This window comes from Oryx dammah, unplaced genomic scaffold, assembly GCF_014754425.2.
Source record: "Oryx dammah isolate SB20612 unplaced genomic scaffold, SCBI_Odam_1.1 HiC_scaffold_9, whole genome shotgun sequence".
NCBI lineage: Eukaryota > Metazoa > Chordata > Mammalia > Artiodactyla > Bovidae > Oryx > Oryx dammah.
Window position 1 is genome coordinate 35353082 of NW_024070193.1, and position 22635 is coordinate 35375716.

At 35.4% G+C, this 22635-nt stretch overlaps 1 protein-coding gene across 1 annotated transcript in view; it reads left to right on the forward strand.

Moving 5' to 3' along the window:
- The window catches only part of CNTN6 (contactin 6), a 176730-nt gene that overhangs the window by 137382 nt on the left and 16713 nt on the right, over window positions 1-22635 (forward strand). The window contains 5 exon segments of the mRNA XM_040246391.1: window positions 13898-14073; window positions 14434-14551; window positions 15161-15319; window positions 15441-15590; window positions 18354-18424. Coding sequence (XP_040102325.1) covers window positions 13898-14073; window positions 14434-14551; window positions 15161-15319; window positions 15441-15590; window positions 18354-18424 — 674 coding nt within the window.

Below are 22635 nucleotides of genomic sequence, written 5' to 3' on the forward strand. Positions count from 1 at the left end.
GCCTGGGATATTTTTCTGAGTAATTACTCCATTTCTTTTTCTGAAATGCCATTTTATAATAGATTTCCTAGACTGCTATTCAATTTTATGAGTATATGTATGCATGTGTGTATGTATCTACTCATCTATGTGTAGAATTTATTGTATTATATGTACATATATTTAGATAGGTATAGTCTATCTACATGTTTATATGTTTTATATATACATATTATATATAATGTTTCTATATCCTCCCATCCATTTTATAGCTGTTTTTGCTCTACCTTCTAGGATGTTTTCTCAGCTTTACCTTCCAGATTTTCTTTTGTATTTTTGCTTTTTAAAAAGAATTTTTTTCTAAGTGTCTTTTTATTTTCTGGCTATTCTTTTAGATAATATCTTGGTCTTTTCTTCCTTTCCTCTGGAAGTATTGCTTGTAGTTTTTTCTCTTTTCTAGTTTGTTTTTTCTGCAAGGTCTCTCTTTTCCCAAACTACTTTCTTTTCTCTTTGTCCTATCCTTTATTTAGAGGTGTTTGAAGATACATCGTGGAACTGTTGTTTGTTCATATTTAGATCACTAAAAATCTTACAGAAAGCTCTAATCAAGAGTGGGAATTTTGAATGATTTAACTTCATATTTAGATGATCTGGTCAGGATATTTCTTTGGAGAACCCTAAGAAAAATATTGGAGTATTTTCTCTTTAGGATCATCAGATTCCTAGGACAACTGTCCCTCACTTCCCTCCCAGGTTTCCTATCCGGAGAGCAAAGGCCAAGCAGATAGCACTCTCAGAGCTGAATACAGTTACAAAACACAAATCTCAGCACTCACTGTGTACATATTTCCTTAATTCCCTTATTTTCAGTAGGATTTTCCTGACCCTCAACTGGGCTTGGTGATAGGCACCTCAAAGACCCTCTGTTTTATATTCTCTCAGCAAAGTAATTTGCTGGTCTTCTTCTTAGATGGGAAACTACTCTAGAGACCAAATAACATCCTATTCATAAATTCCCAAATGAATGAATACATAAAGAGATGCTAAATAAGTTTTCTCCTCTGTCTTCCCACTGCCAGCCTGTGACTGACCTTTATAGTAAGTCAATTAGAAATCATTCAACTTCATTACAATTTCTCAAAATTTGTCTCCACTCTTGATCTCTGTTTTGGTGGATTTATATCTAAGAAAATAAATTTCTTTGGCATCATTTATTAGATGTTTATGAAGAACTTGAAATAAATACTATATAATCAATTATCATTACCAGTATATTGTACATCATATTTTTACTGTGATTCTATTTTTCTCATCTAATATCTAGAAAAAGTCAAGTTTTAGCTATGTTTTGCTTAAACAAAATTTATAAAGTAAACTGGAAAGCACAGTTTGGGAGATATGGGTCATAAACTCACCTCTTCCACTTGAACAATAGATTAATTCCTATACTCACGTTCAGGGATATTCTCTCTCTCTCTCTTTCTCCCTTTTTCTTTCAACCTCTCTCTTTCAAATCTCCCTCCGTCTCTCTCCCTCTTTTTCTCCCTCCCCACCCCTTTCTTGTCCCTCTCGCTCACTTTGTCTTTTTCATCTCTATTATCCCCTCTGAGGTATCATTCACACCACCATACTCACATAATTTTTAAAATAGTCATTTTCTGACCATGATTCCCCCTATGGCTATTGCCATGTTGGACTTTTCCCCTTTATACCAAAGCTCTTTTAAAAATTTGTCTGTATGAGCTTGTGTTTTTCAATCCTTCTTGTCCATTCTGTTTTGAATCCATGCAACCAGGCATCAGAATTGCTCTTAACAAGGGTGCTAGTAGCCTCCACATTGTTTAGTCTGTGACCAGTTCTCAGTCTTCATCTTTCTTATTCTATCAGACTACTGATCACATTCTTCTTCATATATATTTCTCCCTTCGTTGTCAAGACACAGTATTTGTCAGATTTTCTTTTAACATCTTGAGTCACTCTTTTTCAATTTCCTCTTATCAATTTTCTTAATTTGGACTATGCTAAGGAGCTGTCCTTGAATTTATTCTCTGCCATAGCTACTACCATTCACTTGGTAGCTCATCTAGTCTCATCATCTAAAATAACATCGATAAGCTAATTCCCAAAATGATAAACCAATTTAAGCATTTTTCTTAATTCCAAAATCCAAGAGCAATTTATCATATTCACTTATTAATTTGCTACATCCTAACACTGACCCCTAATTCTCACTCCCCAAACCTGCTTCTCCTACCACTTTATGAATGACAACTTACAATGACAGTTGCTCAAGCCAAATTCTTGTAGTCATTCTAACTCATTTTCCAAAAGTGGCCTCAATAATCAAAATATGCAAAGAATCTAACCACTTTCCACCACTTCAATTATCAAATATTAGTTAAACAATTATTGTCACTTTCCCAAAGTTTCTAGAACAGTAACGACCAACCAAGTTCATTTTGCCTGCTGGGGACATAGGACAATGTGAAGAGACACTTTTGATAGTCACAACTGAAGGATCTACCAATATCTAGTACATAGAGGCCAAAGATGCTGCTAGATATTCTAAAATGCACAGAACAGTCTCCCCACTTCCCTCTGAATCGGCTGACACATACATGCAACAGAAAATTATCTGGGCCAAAATGATGACAATATTGATGTTAAGGGATGCACCATAGTCTCCGAAACATGAGTCTCAACTCCATCTTTGTCTCCCTTCTAGAAGCTTGAATATTCATATTAAATTGTAGATGAGATTTTTGCATCTTTTATGGAGATCCTAGGATTTCCCTGATGGCTCAGATGGTAAAGCATCTGCCTACAATGTGGGAGACCTGGGTTCAATCCCTGGGGCAGGAAGAGCCTCTGGAGAAAGAAATGGCAACCCACTCCAGTACTCTTGCTTGGAAAATATCATGGACGGAGGAGCATGGTAGGTTACAGTCCAAGGGGTCACAAAGAGTCGGACATGACTGAGCAACTTCACACTTCTAAAGGCTCCTCAGTTCAGTGTTATTTGCTCAGTCCCATTCTGATGTATACCTGGAACAATGCATGGGTTCTGTACTAATTTAATGGTTTTGAATTAAATGTTGAATAAACAATTAGCATAGTTTTATACTCATTAAGAGTTTCTACATCTGTCCTAAGGAGCACTCACTTCTTTCTCCAAATGACATGAATCATCATACTGCTCAAGCTGTTAAATGGCCTAAATATTCCCAACACTACACACAATCTATTATAAAACATTAATAACATGGATAAACTTCTGTCCTGACTAGTTGAAGTAGCTTTGTCACATCAATATCAATCACAAATATTGTAAAAAATATATTTTAAAATAAAAATCTCAAACAGAAATTTTGGTAGTCTCACACTGCCAGAAAGATAAAAAGCTGAGCTCAGAATCAACCAAACAGAATGAGGTCAGCTAAGCAATTCAGTCTTAAATCAAGTCACCTAAGGGACCATGCCCTAGTAATAAAAACAGAACAAAATTGTCCAGGACTTAAAGTCACTGACTGTGGACTCAATTTGATCAATTCCCGACCAGATTCTGCTCTTTTTCCAAATGCCTGCTTAAAAAGTAAGTCTTCTTGGGAAAAATGTAACAAAATGAAAATATTTACATTTTGAGCCACAGTGCCTGATATTTCATAAAACATTATTATCAATAGCTGGAGCCAGGACCAAATGAGCCAAACCCAGAGAAATATCAGAAAATAACAAGACATCTCAACTGATAGGAAGGTAGAAGTTGTTACACAAGGATTTTCAAATAATTGTGATTATCTGTCATTTTAGTTATTAAGTCTTGTCCAACACTTTCTGACCTCATGTACTCTAGCCCACCAGGCTCCTCTGTCCATGGGATTTCCCTGACAAGAACACTGGAGTGGGTTGCCATTTCCTTCTCAAAGGGGATCTTCTACACCAAGGGATCAAGCCTGTGTCTCCTGCATTGGCAGACAGATTCTTTATGGCTGAGCCACCAGGGAAGCCCTGATTGTGATTAGTATGTTTTTCAAAAAGAGAACTAGATGGAGAATTTCAGAAGAGAAATGGTATGTATTCAAAATTAATTGGAAGTTCTAGAAGTGAAAAGTACAAAGGCTAAAATTAAGAACAAAATAGATCAATTTAACAGCCAAAGAGATATTGCAAAGAAGATTAGTAAAGAGGAGGATATATGAATAGAAAATATCCAGAATGGAGAAAAAAATGCAATAGAAAGACAAAAAAGAACATAAGAAACATATTATTTATAGTGAATAGCTCTAACATACATGAAATCTTTGTTCCAAAAGGAGCAGAGAGGGGAGAAATAAAATGAGGGATGGAGAATTTGAAGAAATATTTGCCAGAGATTAAAAAAAAAAAAAAGAAAGACTTTAAATGACACCAGTCATCTGTCATATGAGCCTTCCTAGGATCAACACAAAGGAAAAGTTAAATGAGCACATAGTAGTGAAACCAAAGGCGAGGAAAAATCATTCCAATTAAAGAAAATACAAATAGCAAAGACATTGACAGTTATCATAACAAGAGAATTAAAGGACTCAAGAAGATAGTAGAAATACCTTTCTAACCGTCTTTCAGATGATACAATAAAATTCTATTCCAAGTAAAGATATCCTCTTTAATGAAGACAAAACAGAGATGCTTTCACACAAACAAAATCTCAGAAAATTCATCACTAAAATCTTCAGAAAAGAACATAAATGGAAGAAGAAATTAAAAGCAATGGGAAGAGTTAATATGTTCATATGAGACTAATTGAGATTCTGAGGAATTAGAAAGAGGATTCAAATTTAAACTTTTAATTTCTAGTCTTTACAAGTTAACTAATGAGAGAAAATACCAGAGAATTTCATCACCTGTTTTAAGTGCTATTTATATGCTAGTTTCCTTTATATTGGTATCTTAGCAACATTTTCAATAATGTCATAGAGAAGTAAAGCCAGAATCACATGTTTACAGAGGAGAAAGATTTGGTGATTTTCTTAAGATATGTCAGTGTTTTGAGAGAAGCTGATAATTTCAGAATCACCTGAGCCATTATTATTCTGAACAATGTCACTGAAAGACTATTACTCACAGACAGAGATTTTCATTGAGTTAAAACTACAAAGGAAACAAATAAATAGTGACCCAAAGTAGTATTTCCTAGATGCTCAAAAGACCAATATATGATGGATTGCCATCCCTGGCTTGTAAAAATATACCTGAGGATCGTGATATGTAATAGTATGTTTTGCCATTCATATAGGAACAAGCCACACTTATATTTAAAGAAATCATGCTAAACAATTCTGAAGTACTTTGATGAGAGTTTTCATGTCTCCTGAGGTGCTCGTAACTAAAGATGTGTTCTGAAAGTATCACTGTCTGTTTTGACAATGTGAATTTGAGTAAAGTTCATCAAAAGCATTATGGATTTTATAACATCTTTTTTTACACTTCTTAAGGATAGGATGAAAGAGGAGACTGAAAAGTTGGCTTAATGCTCAACATTCAGATAACTAAGATCATGGCATCTGGTCCCATCACTTCATGGGAAATAGATGGGGAAACAGTGGAAACAGCGTCAGACTTTATTTTGGGGGGCTCCAAAATCACTGCAGATGGTGATTGCAGCCATGAAATTAAAAGATGTTTACTCCTTGGAAGGAAAGTTATGACCAACCTAGACAGCATATTCAAAAGCAGACATTACTTTGGCAGCAAAGGTCCATCTAGTCAAGGCTCTGGTTTTTCCAGTAGTCATGTATGGATGTGAGAGTTGGACTGTGAAGAAAGCTGAGCGCTGAAGAATTGCTGCTTTTGAACTGTGGTGTTGGAGAGACTCTTGAGAGTCCCTTGGACTGCAAGGAGATCCAACGAGCCCATTCTAAAGGAGATCAGTCCTGGGTGTTCTTTGGAAAGAATGATGCTAAAGCTGAAGCTCCACTACTCTAGCCACCTCATGCGAAGAGTTGACTCATTGGAAAAGACTCTGATGCTGGAAGGTATTGGGGGCAGGAGGAGAAGGGGAGGACAGAGGATGAGATGGCTGGATGGCATCACCAGCTCAATGGACGTGGGTGTGAGTGAACTCCGGGAGTTGGTGATGGACAGGGAGGCCTGGCTCCCTGGCCAGGGACGATTCATGGGGTCGAAAAGAGTCAGACACGACTGAGCGACTAAACTGAACTCAAGGGTAGGATTGTTATATCAAGCTACTTTCATATGATACAAATCTCACTGAAATAGATTGAAAAGAGTAAATATTAAAATTCTGTTATTTTATGAACTCTTCATTAACTCTTGCCATTCATACTTAAAATAACTTTCAAAAAATGGTCAGTCATCACTCTAAAAGCTGAATGGAAAAGGTGCCTCACTCTTCTGTATGTAAATATTTGTTATCCCCATCATTTTCTTTCTGTCTTTCTTTTATTGTTACTAAAAAATCAGAAGTAAAGAAGGTAGTATAAGGAACACAATGTACTCGTGAATCAGGGTTGATCATGATCAACTCATACCCAACTTTCTTTCACCTATACCCTCACCTACTTTCCCCAAATCCACCCAAATATCTCAAGGCAAATCATAAACATTATAATTCCATTTATAAATATTGCAGAATGTATTTTAAATGATAAGAGGATCTTTTTAGCATAACAATAAACCAATTTTCTCATCTACAATTACTCCAACATTTTTCAGAGTTAAATTTTACATGATTTTCTCGTAGATATATATTTATATATGCATTATGCATGCTAAATACACATACATATACAGGTATACATATACATGTATATGTTGTGAAGTCGCTAAGTAGTGTCCGGCTCTTTGTAACGCCATGGACTGTAGCCCACCAGGCTCCTCCATCCATGGAATTTTCTAGGCAAGAGTACTGGAGTGGGTTGCCATTTGCATTTCCTTCTCCAATGTGTGTGTATTTTAACTCTCTTTAACTTTATTTCTTAGAATTCCTTATATTTCAAGATATATTAAGAGGTGTTGCATGAATTTAAAATGTTCCATATCTAGTAAGTGCAAGAAATCTAGAATTATATAAATTTTAAAAACATTCTTTAATGAGGGAATATTCAGAGCTTTTAATATGCTAAAATGTACTATGAAACTCTAAAAGCAAACAAAATATACAGAATTAATTATAGTTGAATAGCCTGAGAAGTTCATCTTGGTTTATCATGTGAAGCATCACTAATCACTGGATATGACTTTTTCCCCTGAAACCAAGGCATTGGTGGCTTTATGACAATATAGTTTACATAGCTTGGACTTTCCTAAAATAGAAAATTCAGGTTCAATTTTCAAAACCTAAGGCAATATTTCTCAAAGCATGGACCTGGACTGACCACATCAAAATCAACTGAAGAAGCAACCTGTTAAAAATCCATTTCTAAAAATCCTGCAACCCTGCTGAATCAGTCATTCTTGTGGGAGCAGAGAAATTCACATTCTGAACACAGTCTCCAGGAAATTCATGCTAATTTTTAAACTACTACAGCAGAATTTCTATAAATACTTAAGGAATAGGCAAGAAAAATATAATTATGTGAAATGAAAAGGAATTACTATCACCCTATTTTGTTTCAGAGAAAGAGCCTTAAAGAATTTCAAAGTTTTACAAATGTCTAGCACAGTCGACATCCTTCCTTTTTTATTCTATTCAGGCCCTAATTATCTCACTTTTCCACAAATACCAAGAAGTATTTCAGTGTTAATAATGAGCTTCAGCTTACTGCACCTATTCTACCAGAATGTATGCATTCCCAGGAAAAGCGTACACTAGAAGTATGTATGTAAATCCCTCCATTCCACCAGAGTGATTTGAATAGCTTTAATTTTTTTTCTCCAATGTTAGTTCCTTAAGAAGCTAAAGTGTATGCAAAGGAGGAGTCTGAACTTGTTAATGAACTAAAGCTACTCCTTGTTCTTTCCCTAAAATAGTATAAAAATTGTGTACGTTTCTTCTGCTAGAGAACCATTCTTCCATTCTCTGCAAATGTGACTTTGTCTCTGCGGGATATTCACTTCTAGTTCAGAGACAGAACTGTGGCGGTTGCAGAAGGGAGCTCTTTAGATAGCAATTGGCAGCCTTGTAGGTGTTGGAGAGCCACCTACACAGGATTACGGCAGGTCCGCATGTGGTGTGAGGACAGAATAAAGTAGTTATAAGCGTTCTTGTCCATGCTCCTCCTCATCCCCACAGGAGGGTACTTACAGGGAAACTGTGTTCAGATAATCATGCATTCCCTGTTTTGGATAACAAGTCTGCCTACATAGAAGCTTCTTCTTTTAAATATAATCCTTTTTTTTTCACCCCACAGAAACTGGTATGTCTCTATGCCATTTATTCCCTCTGCTTTGTACTTCCAAGGCTTCTCATTTTATCAGCAATTTTTTAAAAGATCTGGAGCTGGTTTCAGCCTTGTGCAGCCCAGTCACACAGGATCCCATGCTGAGTTTTGCCTCATGTTTGGTCTAATGCTCTACAGTCTCTATCTTGAAATCCTTGATCACTTTGTTTCTAAACTTGCACTTTGTAAGTGAAAAATCTACAGGGACAGTGGAGCATGCACATGAGCAGAGGAGATATGCTGGGTGGAAGCACAAACAAGTTTTTATGGCTCAGCAGCAGCTGCTTGTGCACAAACAGGTTCAGGTCTGTGCACCATGCAGGCAACATACATGTACAACAGGTGGTATCATGTATACCTATCTGCCTCATGGGAGTGAGTGCTGAGAGCTGAGGCCAGAGGAGGGTGGCGCCTCAGGACTTGGGGGGTCACATGGATTCAGGTAATGATGGCAGCAGCTGTGGAAACATCAGAGGATGACAGCAAGGGCTTCAGGGGAGCAAGAGAATGAGAAAGTAGTCAATGTCCAGATCCACAGTGAGAGGTCAGCTACCCCATCTGTCCTCAGAGGATGTCAAATGCCATTTGTACAAATATTAAGTCTTCAGCCCGAGCACCAGGACAGGATCTGTCAGGGCCAAGACAGTAAATTTTGTCAGTAAAGTATTATGAAACAAAAGCCTACATATGGACATTGCAGTAAAGCATATCATAGTTACATGAATTTTTCAAAGTTCAGCATGCATGATTTTGAAAATGTGTGCAGCACTAGAAAGCTAATATCCAGAGGCTTAGAAATAGATATTCAAATTTAAATATTAATTTACCCAATGGGAAAAATACTACTTTTATACTAAGCTTCAGGTAAACCAATTATTAATGAGTGTTTCTTCATAAGTGGAGATACAGCAGTAGAATGCCTAAACATTTTGGATTATACATAAACCACTAAGCCACTTTCAGTTTCTTGTGAAACCTTTGCAAGTTACAGCATGTGTCCAAAGAATATGTTTCACTGTTTAGATAAACATCTAAAATTAAATCCAGACTTAAGCAGAATGGATTTGTATAAAGAGTTAAATCTGTTTAGAGAAAAATTGTTCCTTGAGAATCATTATCTTTAGACATTCTAAGATTCAACATTTCAAAATAATTCATTGGAAGTTTATTCTAATATTGTCACACCTATAAAATACTCTCAAGAGTTCTATAACAAGTGCATCAACAGAAACATGACTGCAAAGTTTAAAAGAAAAATTTCAGAAAGCATTTTTTATTTTATATTTGCCATGAGCAATTGATGTCAATCACTTGAAAATAAAATTACAAAAAATGTAAATTCTGATGACCTAATAAATAGATTTACAGAAGAGTGAGAAAACCCTAATGATCAATCAGGACTTAACTTTATTAATAAAGTATTATTATTTAATGAATTATGTAAAATTGAACTAAAAATACATTTTTTGCAATTTGTATGCTTATGTTTTTACTCATGTATCTGTTACATTTTATAGGTAATACGTATATTATTTTCAAAGCAAAGTTCTCCATATTTAGCAAAGTGCATTTTCCCTATCTTTTTTTTTTAAAATCCACATATTATGTAACTGTCCCAAAGAACATCAAAAGCTTACATTTTGAGTCTATCCTAATTTTCAATTTCACTCCTTGTTCACCCTCCAACACTGCTTTCTAGCAAAATGGCTGCCTTGTATTCACCAGCTATATTTGTTTGCACAGATTTTCTGTAAATGCTCCTGCCTGCATAGTGAATAAAGTTACTTCTTCTGGCCAATTATGTTTACTTGGGTAACTCCTATTTGCCTTCTTTGTGTGTGTGCTCAGTCATGTCCAATCCTTTGTTGTCCCAAGAATACTGCAGTGTGCTGCCATTTCCTACTTCAGGAGATCTTCCTCACACTAAGATTGAATCTTGAGCCTCCTGCATTGGCAGGCAGATTCCTTCCCACTCACTACCTGGAAATCCACTTGCCTTTTACTGTCAACTAAAACAACTCTTTCTTAAAAAAAATGATCCTTCAGCATTCACTATTTTTATAGAATTATTTATTTCTAATATATGGCATTATCACAGCAGTTCAGATAGTAAAGAACCTGTCTGCAATGCAGGAGACCCCTGTTCAATCCCTGGGTTAGGAAAGTCCCCTTGAAAACGGAATGGTTACCCACACCAGTATTCTTGCCTGGAGAATCCCATGGATAGAGGAGCCTGGTAGGCTACAGTCCATAGGGTCACAAGGAGTCGGACTCAACTCTGAGTAACTAACATTCTCGCTTTTCATCATAGGTATAGCTATGTATTTCTGAGTATGATTTGTTTAATATCAGCTTGTTGCTTTAGATATAAAGCTCTGTGAAGACACACGTTGCATTATATTTATTTGGTGCTTTTATTCCTTCTCCTTTCATTGTTGTTGTTGTTCAGTCACTCAGTCGTGCCCAGCCCTTTGCAACTCCATGGACTGCAGTACAACGGCTTCCCTGTCCTTCACCATCTCCTGGAGGTTGCTCAAACTCATGTCCATTGAGTTGGTGATGACATAACAACCGTCTTATCCTCTGTGGTCCCCTTCTCCTGCCTTTGATCTTTCCCAGCATCAGGGTCTTTTTAATAAGTCATGTCTTCACATCATGTGATCAAAGTATTGGAGCTTCAGCTTCAGCATCAGTCCTTCCAATGAATGTTCAGGGCTGATTTTCTTTAGGATTGACTGGTTTGATCTTCTTGCAGACCAAAGGACTCTCAAAAGTCTCCAAAATCACAGTTCAAAAGCAGAAATTCTTCAGTTCTCAGCCTTCTTTATGGTCCAACTCTCACATACACACATGACTAATGGAAAAGAATATTTGACTCTATGGATCATTGTTGGCAAAGTAATTTCTCTGCTTTTTATTATGCTATCTAGGTTTGTCATAACTTTTCTTCCAAGGAGCAAGTGTCTTTAATTTCATGGCTCTGGTCACCATCTGCAGTGATTTTGGTACCCAAGAAAATACAGTTTGTCATTGTTTCCATTGTTTCCCCATCTATTTGCCATGAAGTGATGAGAACAGATGCCATGATCTTAGTTTTTTTAATGTTTCATTTTATTTCCTTTACTTAGCAGACAGCTGGAATTTGGTGGTTGCTCAATAAATATTACTTAATAAGTGAATTAATTAGTGAAAATATGTGAACATTGTAATAAATTATTTCTTATGCATGGATTTTAGTCATCATTAATATACTTCTGGTGAGCTATGTATATAGGAAATGATTTGTCTAATTTTGTCACTTGTAGTACCATAATTAAAAGGAGAGGCTTTCATTTTTAATGTTTGAAAATTATTTTTAATTGCATGATCTAAAACTTTAAATCAGAGCAGTTTTATTCTACCAGCACGTTGAATTATCCACCTCATCCTCCTATGAGTGTAAATAAGATGTTAGTGAAATATTTTTTTAAAAGATAATATAAGAAGGAAAATATTCCCTAGTTTTAAAAAGTATTATTGAAACTGTGATATTGTTCATCGTTTCTTTGTGGGAGACCCATGAAGAAGGCTTGGGATTAAGAATGGATTTAGCCCTAAAAATCATTCTAGAAATGTTTCCCCAGAAATAATTAGAATAAAAAGTGCATGCATCTAACATAATAAGGGAAAGAGTATCTTTAATATATAAAAATAAGAAGATGCATCTGATATAGATTGGGTTAGATTTTCCTCCATCATATTCAGAAATATAATATGTGTTTTTATTTTTCCATGATTCTTTTATTTATGTGTACCTTAAAGCCTATGGTTATTTCTTCCTGCTTTTTTATTTAAGAAAACAATCACAACTTTTAAAATATTAGAACAATACTTAAACATTCTATTGATACAATATAGTGGCAAACTCATCGTATGAATATACACATTCAACTTCAGTGCTACTTTGATTTCTTGAGCAATACAGAGAAGCCAGAATGAAAGGAAAGATTTTAGTCTACCTCCTACAAGGTTAAATTTTATCTTATGAGTGATCTTTAGAGAAAGAGATTTTCCAGGGTCCTAATTTCATTTTGCTTTAAAACTGTTTTGAAACTTCATGTACAATATTTTTAAAATATAATTTGCCAAAATTCCTAATTCTTAAATATTAATCCCTTAGAATATATTTTACTTTGGTAAGATAGTGCATCAGTTCAGTTCAGTTCAGTTCAATTCAGTCGCTCAATCGTGTCCCACTCTTTGCGACCCCATGAATCGCAGCACGCCAGGCCTCCCCGTCCATCACCAACTCCCGGAGTTCACTCAGACTCACATCCATCGAGTCAGTGATGCCATCAGCCGTCTCATCCTCTGTCCTCCCCTTCTCCTCCTGCCCCCAATCCCTCCCAACATCAGAGTCTTTTCCAATGAGTCAACTCTTCGCATGAGCTGGCCAAGGTACTGGAGTTTCAGCTTTAGCATCAGTCCTTCCAAAGAAATCCCAGGGTTGATCTCCTACAGAATGGACTGGTTGAATCTCCTTGCAGTCCAAGGGACTCTCAAGAGTCTTCTCCAACACCACAGTTCAAAAGAATCAATTCTTTGGCGCTCAGCCTTCTTCACAGTCCAACTCTCACATCCATACATGATAGTGCATAGCTACATACAAATGTGTGTCCAAGGTTTCTTTTTTTTTTTTTTTTCTTTATGGTTACTGAGTTGTCATATTGGTAATTTCTTAGTGCTCTAAAATCAAAACTATGTAGTTTGGTATAAAATGTATAAAAAATGATATCACTATGAGTCTATTTTAACCATAGGATTCCTGAGTCCAACTGGAAATCTGTTTGTGTCCTTTCAAATTGTCCTTTGAAACTGGTCAATGACATAATAGAACTTGTACAGCAAGATATTGTGACACATATTTCTAGATGCAAATTTTTTTATGATAAATGTGTAACTCTAAAATTAAAAAATCTGGATGAAAAATAAAAAAAGTTACCTCTTTCCTGTTCATGTTGCACTTTTATCTAAAATAGAATTTTTTTATCACAACTATGTCAGAAATCAATATGTAGTATTCACATTGGCAAATATAAACTTATGATTATAAATTTTAATATAATACGAACTATTGTAATTATGTACTTAGGAACACAATTTGTTTCTAGTATATGAAATTAACCGAATAATTAGAGTTGTAACCATTTGGAGGGTTACAAGGTTTTGCCTGGAATTTCAGAATAAAATAATAATAACAATGGTGTGGTGCACTCTCTATGTAGTGAATGTTGTCTTTTGAGGTCCCTGGTTTCAACTTATTTTAATATTAAGTATAAATGAGAATGTGTCTTGAATTTTCTTACAAGTAATAGGTTATATCAAATAATGTAGAAATATTTGAAAAGTGGGAATATAATTTTTCTTATTGAGTATAGTAGAGCTTCATGTTGGACTTATATAATTTCAAACAATAGCACAATGATTCAAAATATGTATTTTATAGCCATATGCTAGCATTTTATAAAGTTTTAAAACAATAATTTTTTTCTCAACAGAGAGGACTGTTATTACCGTTCCACCTTCCAAAATGGATGTTACAGTTGGCGAGAGTATAGTCCTACCCTGCCAGGTGTCCCATGACCCCTCCATTGAAGTTGTATTTGTATGGTCTTTCAATGGAGATGTCATAGACTTTAAAAAAGGAGTGGCTCATTTTGAGAGGATTGGAGGAGTAAGTTGCTGAAATTTTTAAGTGCTTAATAAAGTGAATCAAGCCTTTTACATGAATCAACATTGTTCATAATTATTGTCCCCATATTTATTTGCATGGATAATCACTCACTGTCTGTTTACAAAGCTGCATCTGTTTTTGTTTTATTTTGTTTTATGTCTCTCATGGAAATGCTTGTGTTCTAGATGCAATTATAATAAAGGGGGTAATAAAAGGGATCAAGTAAGAAAAACTATAATGATAGTGGTATATCTCCTAATTTCAGAGGTGCCTCTTATTTCATATTTATCCAGCTTAAAAAAAAATGAGACCTGCTGGGTGTCATTATGTTTTTATCCGTTTTTCCCTTTCTATCTACAGGAATCTGTTGGGGATTTGATGATAAGGAATATTCAGTTAAATCATTCAGGAAAATATCTATGCACAGTAAAAACAACTCTCGAAAGTTTATCTGCTGATGGTGATATCATTGTGAGAGGTAAGCATAAATGGTGAAAATAGATGAGAGCTCTGTTTATTCACAATCAAAGACATTAATATGTACATGGTAGATTTTTGAGTAACCACATTATGATAAAGCAGTAAAATAAACAGCACATTTTTTTTTTCCTAAACTCCAACACCCCAGGGTGTGATTTACAAATATGAACACTGAACTGAGTAGGTTTTGTTTCTTTATAAGGAATGATCAGACTTAGCTAGCAGTATTGGTCCCTAAAACTTAGATACGCTTTCTATTCATAATAAACCACTCTTGTTTTTGAAGTTCTCCATATCAGTTGCATTTATTTGAGTTAGCTTTCGAGAGAGGAATGGGTGAGAATGGTTCTCAGTTTTTGAGATTAGCTCTCTATTGGATGATATTCAACCATCCCATGACTGGCATTTTCTAATCTTCAAAGGAAGCATTTCTAAATTAATCTCTTACCATGTAAGCTGAGTTAAGAGGGTTTTTATCACAAGTAATGTGCTAAAATACATTATGTTGGATATTTTATTTTCTAAGCATGACAGATCAAATATCTTTGTCCCAAATCCACAAATTTAATAATTTCTAGTATAGTCATCATAAAACATATTTTTTAAGGTCCCCCAGGTCCCCCAGAGGATGTAAGAGTGAAACATATTTCCAGTGCTACTTGTCAACTAAGCTGGAGACCAGGCTCAGATAATAACAGTCCCATTCAAATATTTAGTATTCAGGCTCGGACACCATTTTCTGTGGGTTGGCAGGCTGTTTCTACAGGTAAGTGATGCATGATTTTGGATGACTTTTTAAAACAGATATTTTGTTTTGTTTTGATTAAATAGTTGATTTTTTAAAATTAGTGCCAATTTAATTACCTAAAGCATAACCTTCTTTTCAGTTCCAGAAATTCTCAGTGGTAAGACATTCAATGCAACAGTGGTTGGTTTGAATCCTTGGGTTGAATATGAATTTCGTGTAGTTGCTGGGAATAGCATTGGGATTGGAGAACCAAGCAAGCCATCAGAATTGTTAAGAACCAAAGCATCAGGTAAGATATCAATGTCTTCTAAAGATGAAGAAGATTGTTTATGATATAGTTCCTAAAGATAATAAGTGAAAAGTCATGTACCATTTTTGGTCCACAATCAGAAGCAGTAAACCAGTGGCTCTTATTTTCCATTTTTATGTGCACAGAGCAATGGGTATTTTCTCCCAAAAAGTGAATTCAAAACAAGATGATTAAGAAGCTATGCCAAAAATAAGAATTTTTCAAAAGCTCTCCTCTCATCTTATCTATTTTCTAGCCAAAATCCAATAGAGAATCTGTAGGTTTGTAAATGTAAATAAGTTACCACTTGTTTCATTAAATATTGTAGCCAAGAATTAACTACCACTCTGTTGGTTCAGTCAGCCACACATTTCCATTTATTTTTCAACTCTGACCTAGCTTTGCAGCTTCAATGAGTGATACCATAAATTTTTCCACATGCAAATGAGGTGAATGTTAAACTCATTTAACAGAAGCGCTAATTGAGCATCAAGTGTTTCGCTGAACAGCAGAATACAAGCAGAACCTGCCTTAGAAATCACACCTTCTTAAGCTGTTTTCAATGAATCTTCTTTATTCCACTCAAACTTTCACATCCAAGGTAACATTTGATCATCTCAATGAATCTAGCCAAAAAAGTTCATATTCTTATCCAGTCACCTATGAAGGATCATGCTGCTGCTGGCTTGGTTTAACACACACAAATTACTTCAGAAAAAGTGTGCACAACTGTCAGATATCAATAAATCATTTTTTAAACTAAAGGTAATATAAGTCATTTTATTATAGGACTGGGGCTGGAAAGTAATATATTTGATAGTGATATCATAAATTAAATCATTCTAAAAAAATTTAGAGCCAAGAGGTGGGTCTTTAATAGAAGAAAAGGAAGGCCAGGATGTAGCTGATGATCTTGGATAGTCAGTATTAAAAACCAGACATTCAGACTTAAGCTCCAGCATTCACCATAACAGTAGTCCATAACCTAAATGAGAAAAGGCCTGACATAGTGAAATGTCTAAACATAGAAATTCCCAAGCCCTATCACAGAACAACCTTATATGAATCTAGACATGTGCCTCATGACTCTGGATACTAGCTTCAGTTTAGATTGTTTAAAGCTGATTTGTATTATGGTAGCTCTGGGCAGTGTTGATGCTGACTCTAAAGGTTTACAATAAAGTTTTTAATGTCACTTTCTGTTAATCACTGATACTCTCATTTCAGTACCATAATGAAACTTGGTATTTATAATGATTTTCCTGAATCTCCAAATCACACTGAAGTGTGATTTTTTTTTTTTTTGAGGGATGGTATCATCAAAAATAATTCCTCTCAATATGGTTTTAGTATTAGTATGATTCATCTGAAAACTGAATAAAAGAAGAAACTGCTATTACTCAGAATACTGAAGACTTTGAAAGAGTTAAAACATAATTTAAAATAATTTTCTTATACATCTGAACTATTTGATTGTCCTAAAGTATGTCACTGTAAAGCTATCATGTACTAAAAATCCTTGCAACTATAGAATCTATTCTGATTCACACTGCACTTGGCCAAAGGCATTGGAAGACTTAGAAAATAGAGTATGGGTACAAGGCAATCATTTGAATAAATTCTGAAGATCAAAATAGGCAAAGTTAGGGTTTATGTGAATATGAAAGTGGGTAATGTTTGTTGTTATTATTTAAAAAGGCAAGGAGATTATTATATCCTTATATCATTCATGGAGTTAAGTATGTATGAAATGGGGATAAATAGAATAAGTAGTTTAGATTTATCTGAATGGTACCCATGGTAGGAGAAAAATTTTAAATGAGCAATTAAACATTGCATATTTTGATTTAAAATGATTGAATATAAATAATTGCATATAATTCAACCTTTAAACAGTATCCTTATCACAGATTTAGCATACATTTATTATTATTTCAGGAAAAGTGCTTTTTAACACTTCAACATGTATAAAGTAAAACTTCATTCTGATTACACACTACACTACTCCACTCATGCTCACAGTTGTTATCAATTCTACAATTTACCTTGAAATGTTGCTATTTCATTATACTAGTCCTTAGAAAGGTATAGTTGAAGGATGTTTATTTTCCTAATTTGTAAGCATGATCAGTCTCTATTATTCTACCTCTGAGTCTTAGGGTACTGAAGTTAAACCCAGGTAATTCTCTCAATTACATCCTTGATCAAAGAACATCTTCTTACATTGATTGTGAAAAATTAGAGGAAAGGTCCTGTTCTGTAGTGAGAGATTTGAGATTCAAACATGAAATTTATAAACCAAGAGTATTTTAATTGATATATTTTAAGGATTCATTTTTAAACATAAAAATATCCTGATGACTAACAAAAAGGAAAATTATTTTAGTTTGTTTATTGGAAAAAAATTAATTAATAAACTGCCTCAGTAACTTGTTTACAGCACAACTGTATAATTAGGCACTAAATCAGCAGTGTTGCTGTTACCATCTGAATGGAACATCATTTTGCCAATTAGTAGATGATGCATAATAATGTCAAACACATGGTGTTACTCGATTTTGGAGCCAGTGTGCCCGTGTATCAAACACTGTGTCCTCTCTCTTAGAAATCTGGATGTGTAAACATAATTTATGTTCATTAAAAATGGAGACTCATAATGTGCCTGTGTGTGATTCTTTTAAGGTGAAATCCAAAAATAAAATTCTTCATGATGAAAAAATACTTTAATAATTGCCATCCTACGTTTCTCTTGGTTGTTTTTAGTCCCTGCCGTGGCACCAACAAACATCAATGGAGGAGGAGGAAGTCGGTCTGAACTCATCATTACTTGGGAGGTAATTTTCTATCCAATTCAGTTATTTTGAGGGAAAAAGATTTAGCTGGCCAAGAAGAATATTGAAAAACAAAGAAGATTTATTTGATCACTATTGAGTATATAAAAATACATGGTATGAGAGACTCCTGATGATGCATAATTTAGAGGAGGTATTGGAAATTTTTTGTATTTTTCCCCCAAGTAAGAGAGTATTTCCCCCCCCAACAATTGTGTTGACTAACTCAATACAATTCTTTCCCAAATAAGAAACATAGCCTGATGTCTGCTGATGGTGGGTCAGTAGCATTTTTATTACTAGTTGATGAACTAGAAATGATTTTATTTATTACCTCTAAAATATTCATGAGTTAGGCTCAACAGAATGCAGTTAAAAAAATAATTCTTTCCCTATCATTGCTCTTTAAATCCTTCCAATTTGTTCTTCCCTGCATGTAGATGAAAGCTTAGGCAGACAGCATAGCTTTTGTAATCATCATTATTAAGTATTAACAGGTAGGTTGATTTTTGTACTTTAAAATTTTTTCAGCCTGTTTTATTATCATAAAATTTGGACTTTGAACCAGTCTAAAGTTTCTCATTTCCAGATGCTCAGGTCTGCCTTAGGCAAGGAATTCTATATTGTGAAAGAGAATGTGTCTTCGGTTCTCCCCTTTCCTTCTTGCTATTCAATTTCTCCTTTCCCAAGCTAATTCCTCCAGAGTTATAGTGAATTAGGATTGGGAGAAGAGGTAATGGACGGAAATGTTTCTGATTGATGGTCAGTTGTAATTTGACTTTGGTATACTCTAACTGACATTTCAGAGAGCAGTTGTTTGTTTTGCCTTGTTTTTTTGTTGGTGGTGGTGGTTAGGAAGGTCCAGGAGGTGCCCCACTGGGGCCTTCTAGTTGTCATCCCTTGGCGCAGGCTGTTGGAAGGTCTCCTCAGTTACTGGAGTCTGGTGGCCCACGGCCAGATTTTCGGTTATAGGTCGTCTCTCTCCTTAGATAGTTTGTGGATAGTCCCTTTTAATGGTGCTCACGGACAGCTTCCTACATGGGTTTCACATCTGCTCTCAGCAAACATACACCTTTGTTCCATGTTTTGTAGAGGTGCAATGAGTCCCCACTTGGCCTGTCTTTACTCTGCCACAATACACTGTCCAGGTCTCTCTCCCCTTTGGAAGTTTCTCAGGCATTTGTCTGATGATGGACAGGGAAGCCTGATGTGCCGCAGTCCATGGGGTCGCAAAGCGTTGGATGCCACTGAGTGACTGAACTGACTGAACTGATTTTAAAGCTACTTGAGAAATACTGAGAATGGAAAAAAAGTCTCAGTAGCTAAGCAGACAGATTAAATGAAGAACTGGAACACTGTCCATCACTGTTCTGAGAACAGTAGCCCTATCCTGCTATCAGCTACTCTGATAATCCAGCCCCAGCTCCAGCAGTTCCTCCTGCTTGTCCTTCAGATCTTCCTGTTTACTTTACCTCCAGTTTTCTACTTGACCAGCAGCTAAATTCTGTCTCTTCTCTGTATAATTTACAGCTTCAATTTTCTCTTAGCTTCCACTGCCTCAGTGTCCTGCTACTGTATGTTTTCTTTCTTTTTATTTATTAATTTTTTTAAATTAATTAATTAATTTATTTTTAATTTTTACTTTACAATTCTGTATTGGTTTTGGCATAGATTGACATGAATCCACCACAGGTGTACATATGTTCCCAAACATGAACCCCCTTCCCACCCCCCTCCCCACAACATCTCTCTGGGTCATCCCCGCGCGTCAGCCCCAAGCGTGTCATATCCTGCATCAGACATAGACTGGCATTTCGATTCTTACATGATATTATACATGTTTCAATGCCATTCTCCCAAATCATCACACCCTCTCCCTCTCCCTCTGAGTCCAAAAGTCCACTATACACATCTGTGTCTTTTTTGCTGTCCTGCATACAGGGTCATCATTGCCATCTTTCTAAATTCCATATATATGTGTTAGTATACTGTATTGGTGTTTTTCTTTCTGGCTCACTTCACTCTGTATAATCGGCTCCAGTTTCATCCATCTCATCAGAACTGATTCAAATGTATTCTTTTTAATGGCTGAGTAATACTCCATTGTGTATATGTACCACAGCTTTCTTATCCATTCATCTACTGATGGACATCTAGGTTGTTTCCATGTCCTGGCTATTATAAACAGTGCTGCAATGAACATTGGGGTACATGTGTCTCTTTCAATTCTGGTTTCCTCAGTGTGTGTGCCCAGCAGTGGGATTTCTGGGTCGTAAGGCAGTTCTATTTGCAATTTTTTAAGGAATCTCCACACTGTTCTCCATAGTGGCTGTACTAGTTTGCATTCCCACCAACAGTGTAGGAGGGTTCCCTTCTCTCCACACCCTCTCCAGCATTTATTGCTTGCAGATTTTTGGATCGCAGACATTCTGACTGGTGTGAAGTGGTACCTCATTGTGGTTTTGATTTGCATTTCTCTAATAATGAGTGATGTTGAGCATCTTTTCATGTGTTTGTTAGCCATCCATATGTCTTCTTTGGAGAAATGTCTATTTAGTTCTTTGGCCCATTTTTTTATTGGGTCATTTATTTTTCTGGAATTGAGCTGCAGGAGTTGCTTGTATATTTTTGAGATTAGTTGTTTGTCAGTTGCTTCATTTGCTATTATTTTCTCCCATTCACTTTGTTTATGTTTTCCTTTGTTGTGCAGAAGCTTTTAATTTTAATTAGATCCCATTTGTTTATTTTTGCTTTTATTTCCAGAATTCTGGGAGGTGGATCATAGAGGATCCTGCTGTGGTTTATGTCGGAGAGTGTTTTGCCTATGTTCTCCTCTAAGAGTTTTATAGTTTCTGGTTTTACATTTAGATCTTTAATCCATTTTGAGTTTATCTTTGTGTGCGGTGTTAGAAAGTGATCTAGTTTCATTCTTTTACAAGTGGTTGACCAGTTTTCCCAGCACCACTTGTTAAAGAGATTGTCTTTACTCCATTGTATATTCTTGCCTCCTTTGTCAAAGATAAGGTGTCCATATGTATGTGGATTTATCTCTGGGCTTTCTATTTTGTTCCATTGATCTATATGTCTGTCTTTGTGCCAATACCATACTGTCTTGATGACTGTGGCTTTGTAGTAGAGCCTGAAGTCAGGCAAATTGATTCCTCCAGTTCCATTCTTCTTTCTCAAGATTGCTTTGGCTATTCATGGTTTTTTGTATTTCCATACAAATCTTGAAATTATTTGTTCTAGTTCTGTGAAAAATATCGCCGGTATCTTGATAGGGATTGCATTGAATTTGTAAATTGCTTTGGGTAATATACTCATTTTCACTATATTGATTCTTCCGATCCATGAGCATGGTAAATTTCTCCATCTATTAGTGTCCTCTTTGATTTCTTTCATCAGTGTTTTATAGTTTTCTGTATATAGGTCTTTAGTTTCTTTAGGTAGATATATTCCTAAGTATTTTATTCTTTTTGTTGCAATGGTGAATGGAATTGTTTCCTTAATTTCTTCTTCTACTTTCTCATTATTAGTGTATAGGAATGCAAGGGATTTCTGTGTGTTGATTTTATATCCTGCAACTTTACTATATTCATTAATTAGCTCTAGTAATTTTCTGGTAGAGTCTTTAGTGTTTTCTATGTAGAGGATCATGTCATCTGCAAACAGTGAGAGTGTATGTTTTCTACTTATTGCTTGCTCTAAGTTTATTTATTATTGCCCCCAAACACCTATGTATTATATTCAAATTCCATGATGGAGAGGACTTTAAGCATTCAGAGATTCTGATGGATAAAGAAGATGTGGCGAGTGTGTGTGTGTGTGTGTGTGTGTGTATGCATCTTCTTTGTGTGTGTGTGTATATATATATGTATGTGTGTGTATATATATATACAATGAAATAATACTCAACCATAAAAGAAACAAAATCATGCCCATTGCAGCAACATGATGCAACTAGAGATTATCATACTAAATGAAGTAGTTCAAAAAGGGAAATGCAACAATCATGATATCACTTACATGTGGAATCTAAAATATGGCACAAATAAACCTATCAACGAAACAGAAACAGACTCAGAGACATAGAGATCAGACTTGTGGTTGCCAAGAGGTAGTGGCAGGGAGGGAAGGTGATAGAAGCATGTAAAACCTATTTTACATTTCCATTTAAAATTTTCACTTATTTATCTGAGTATCTTTAATTGGGA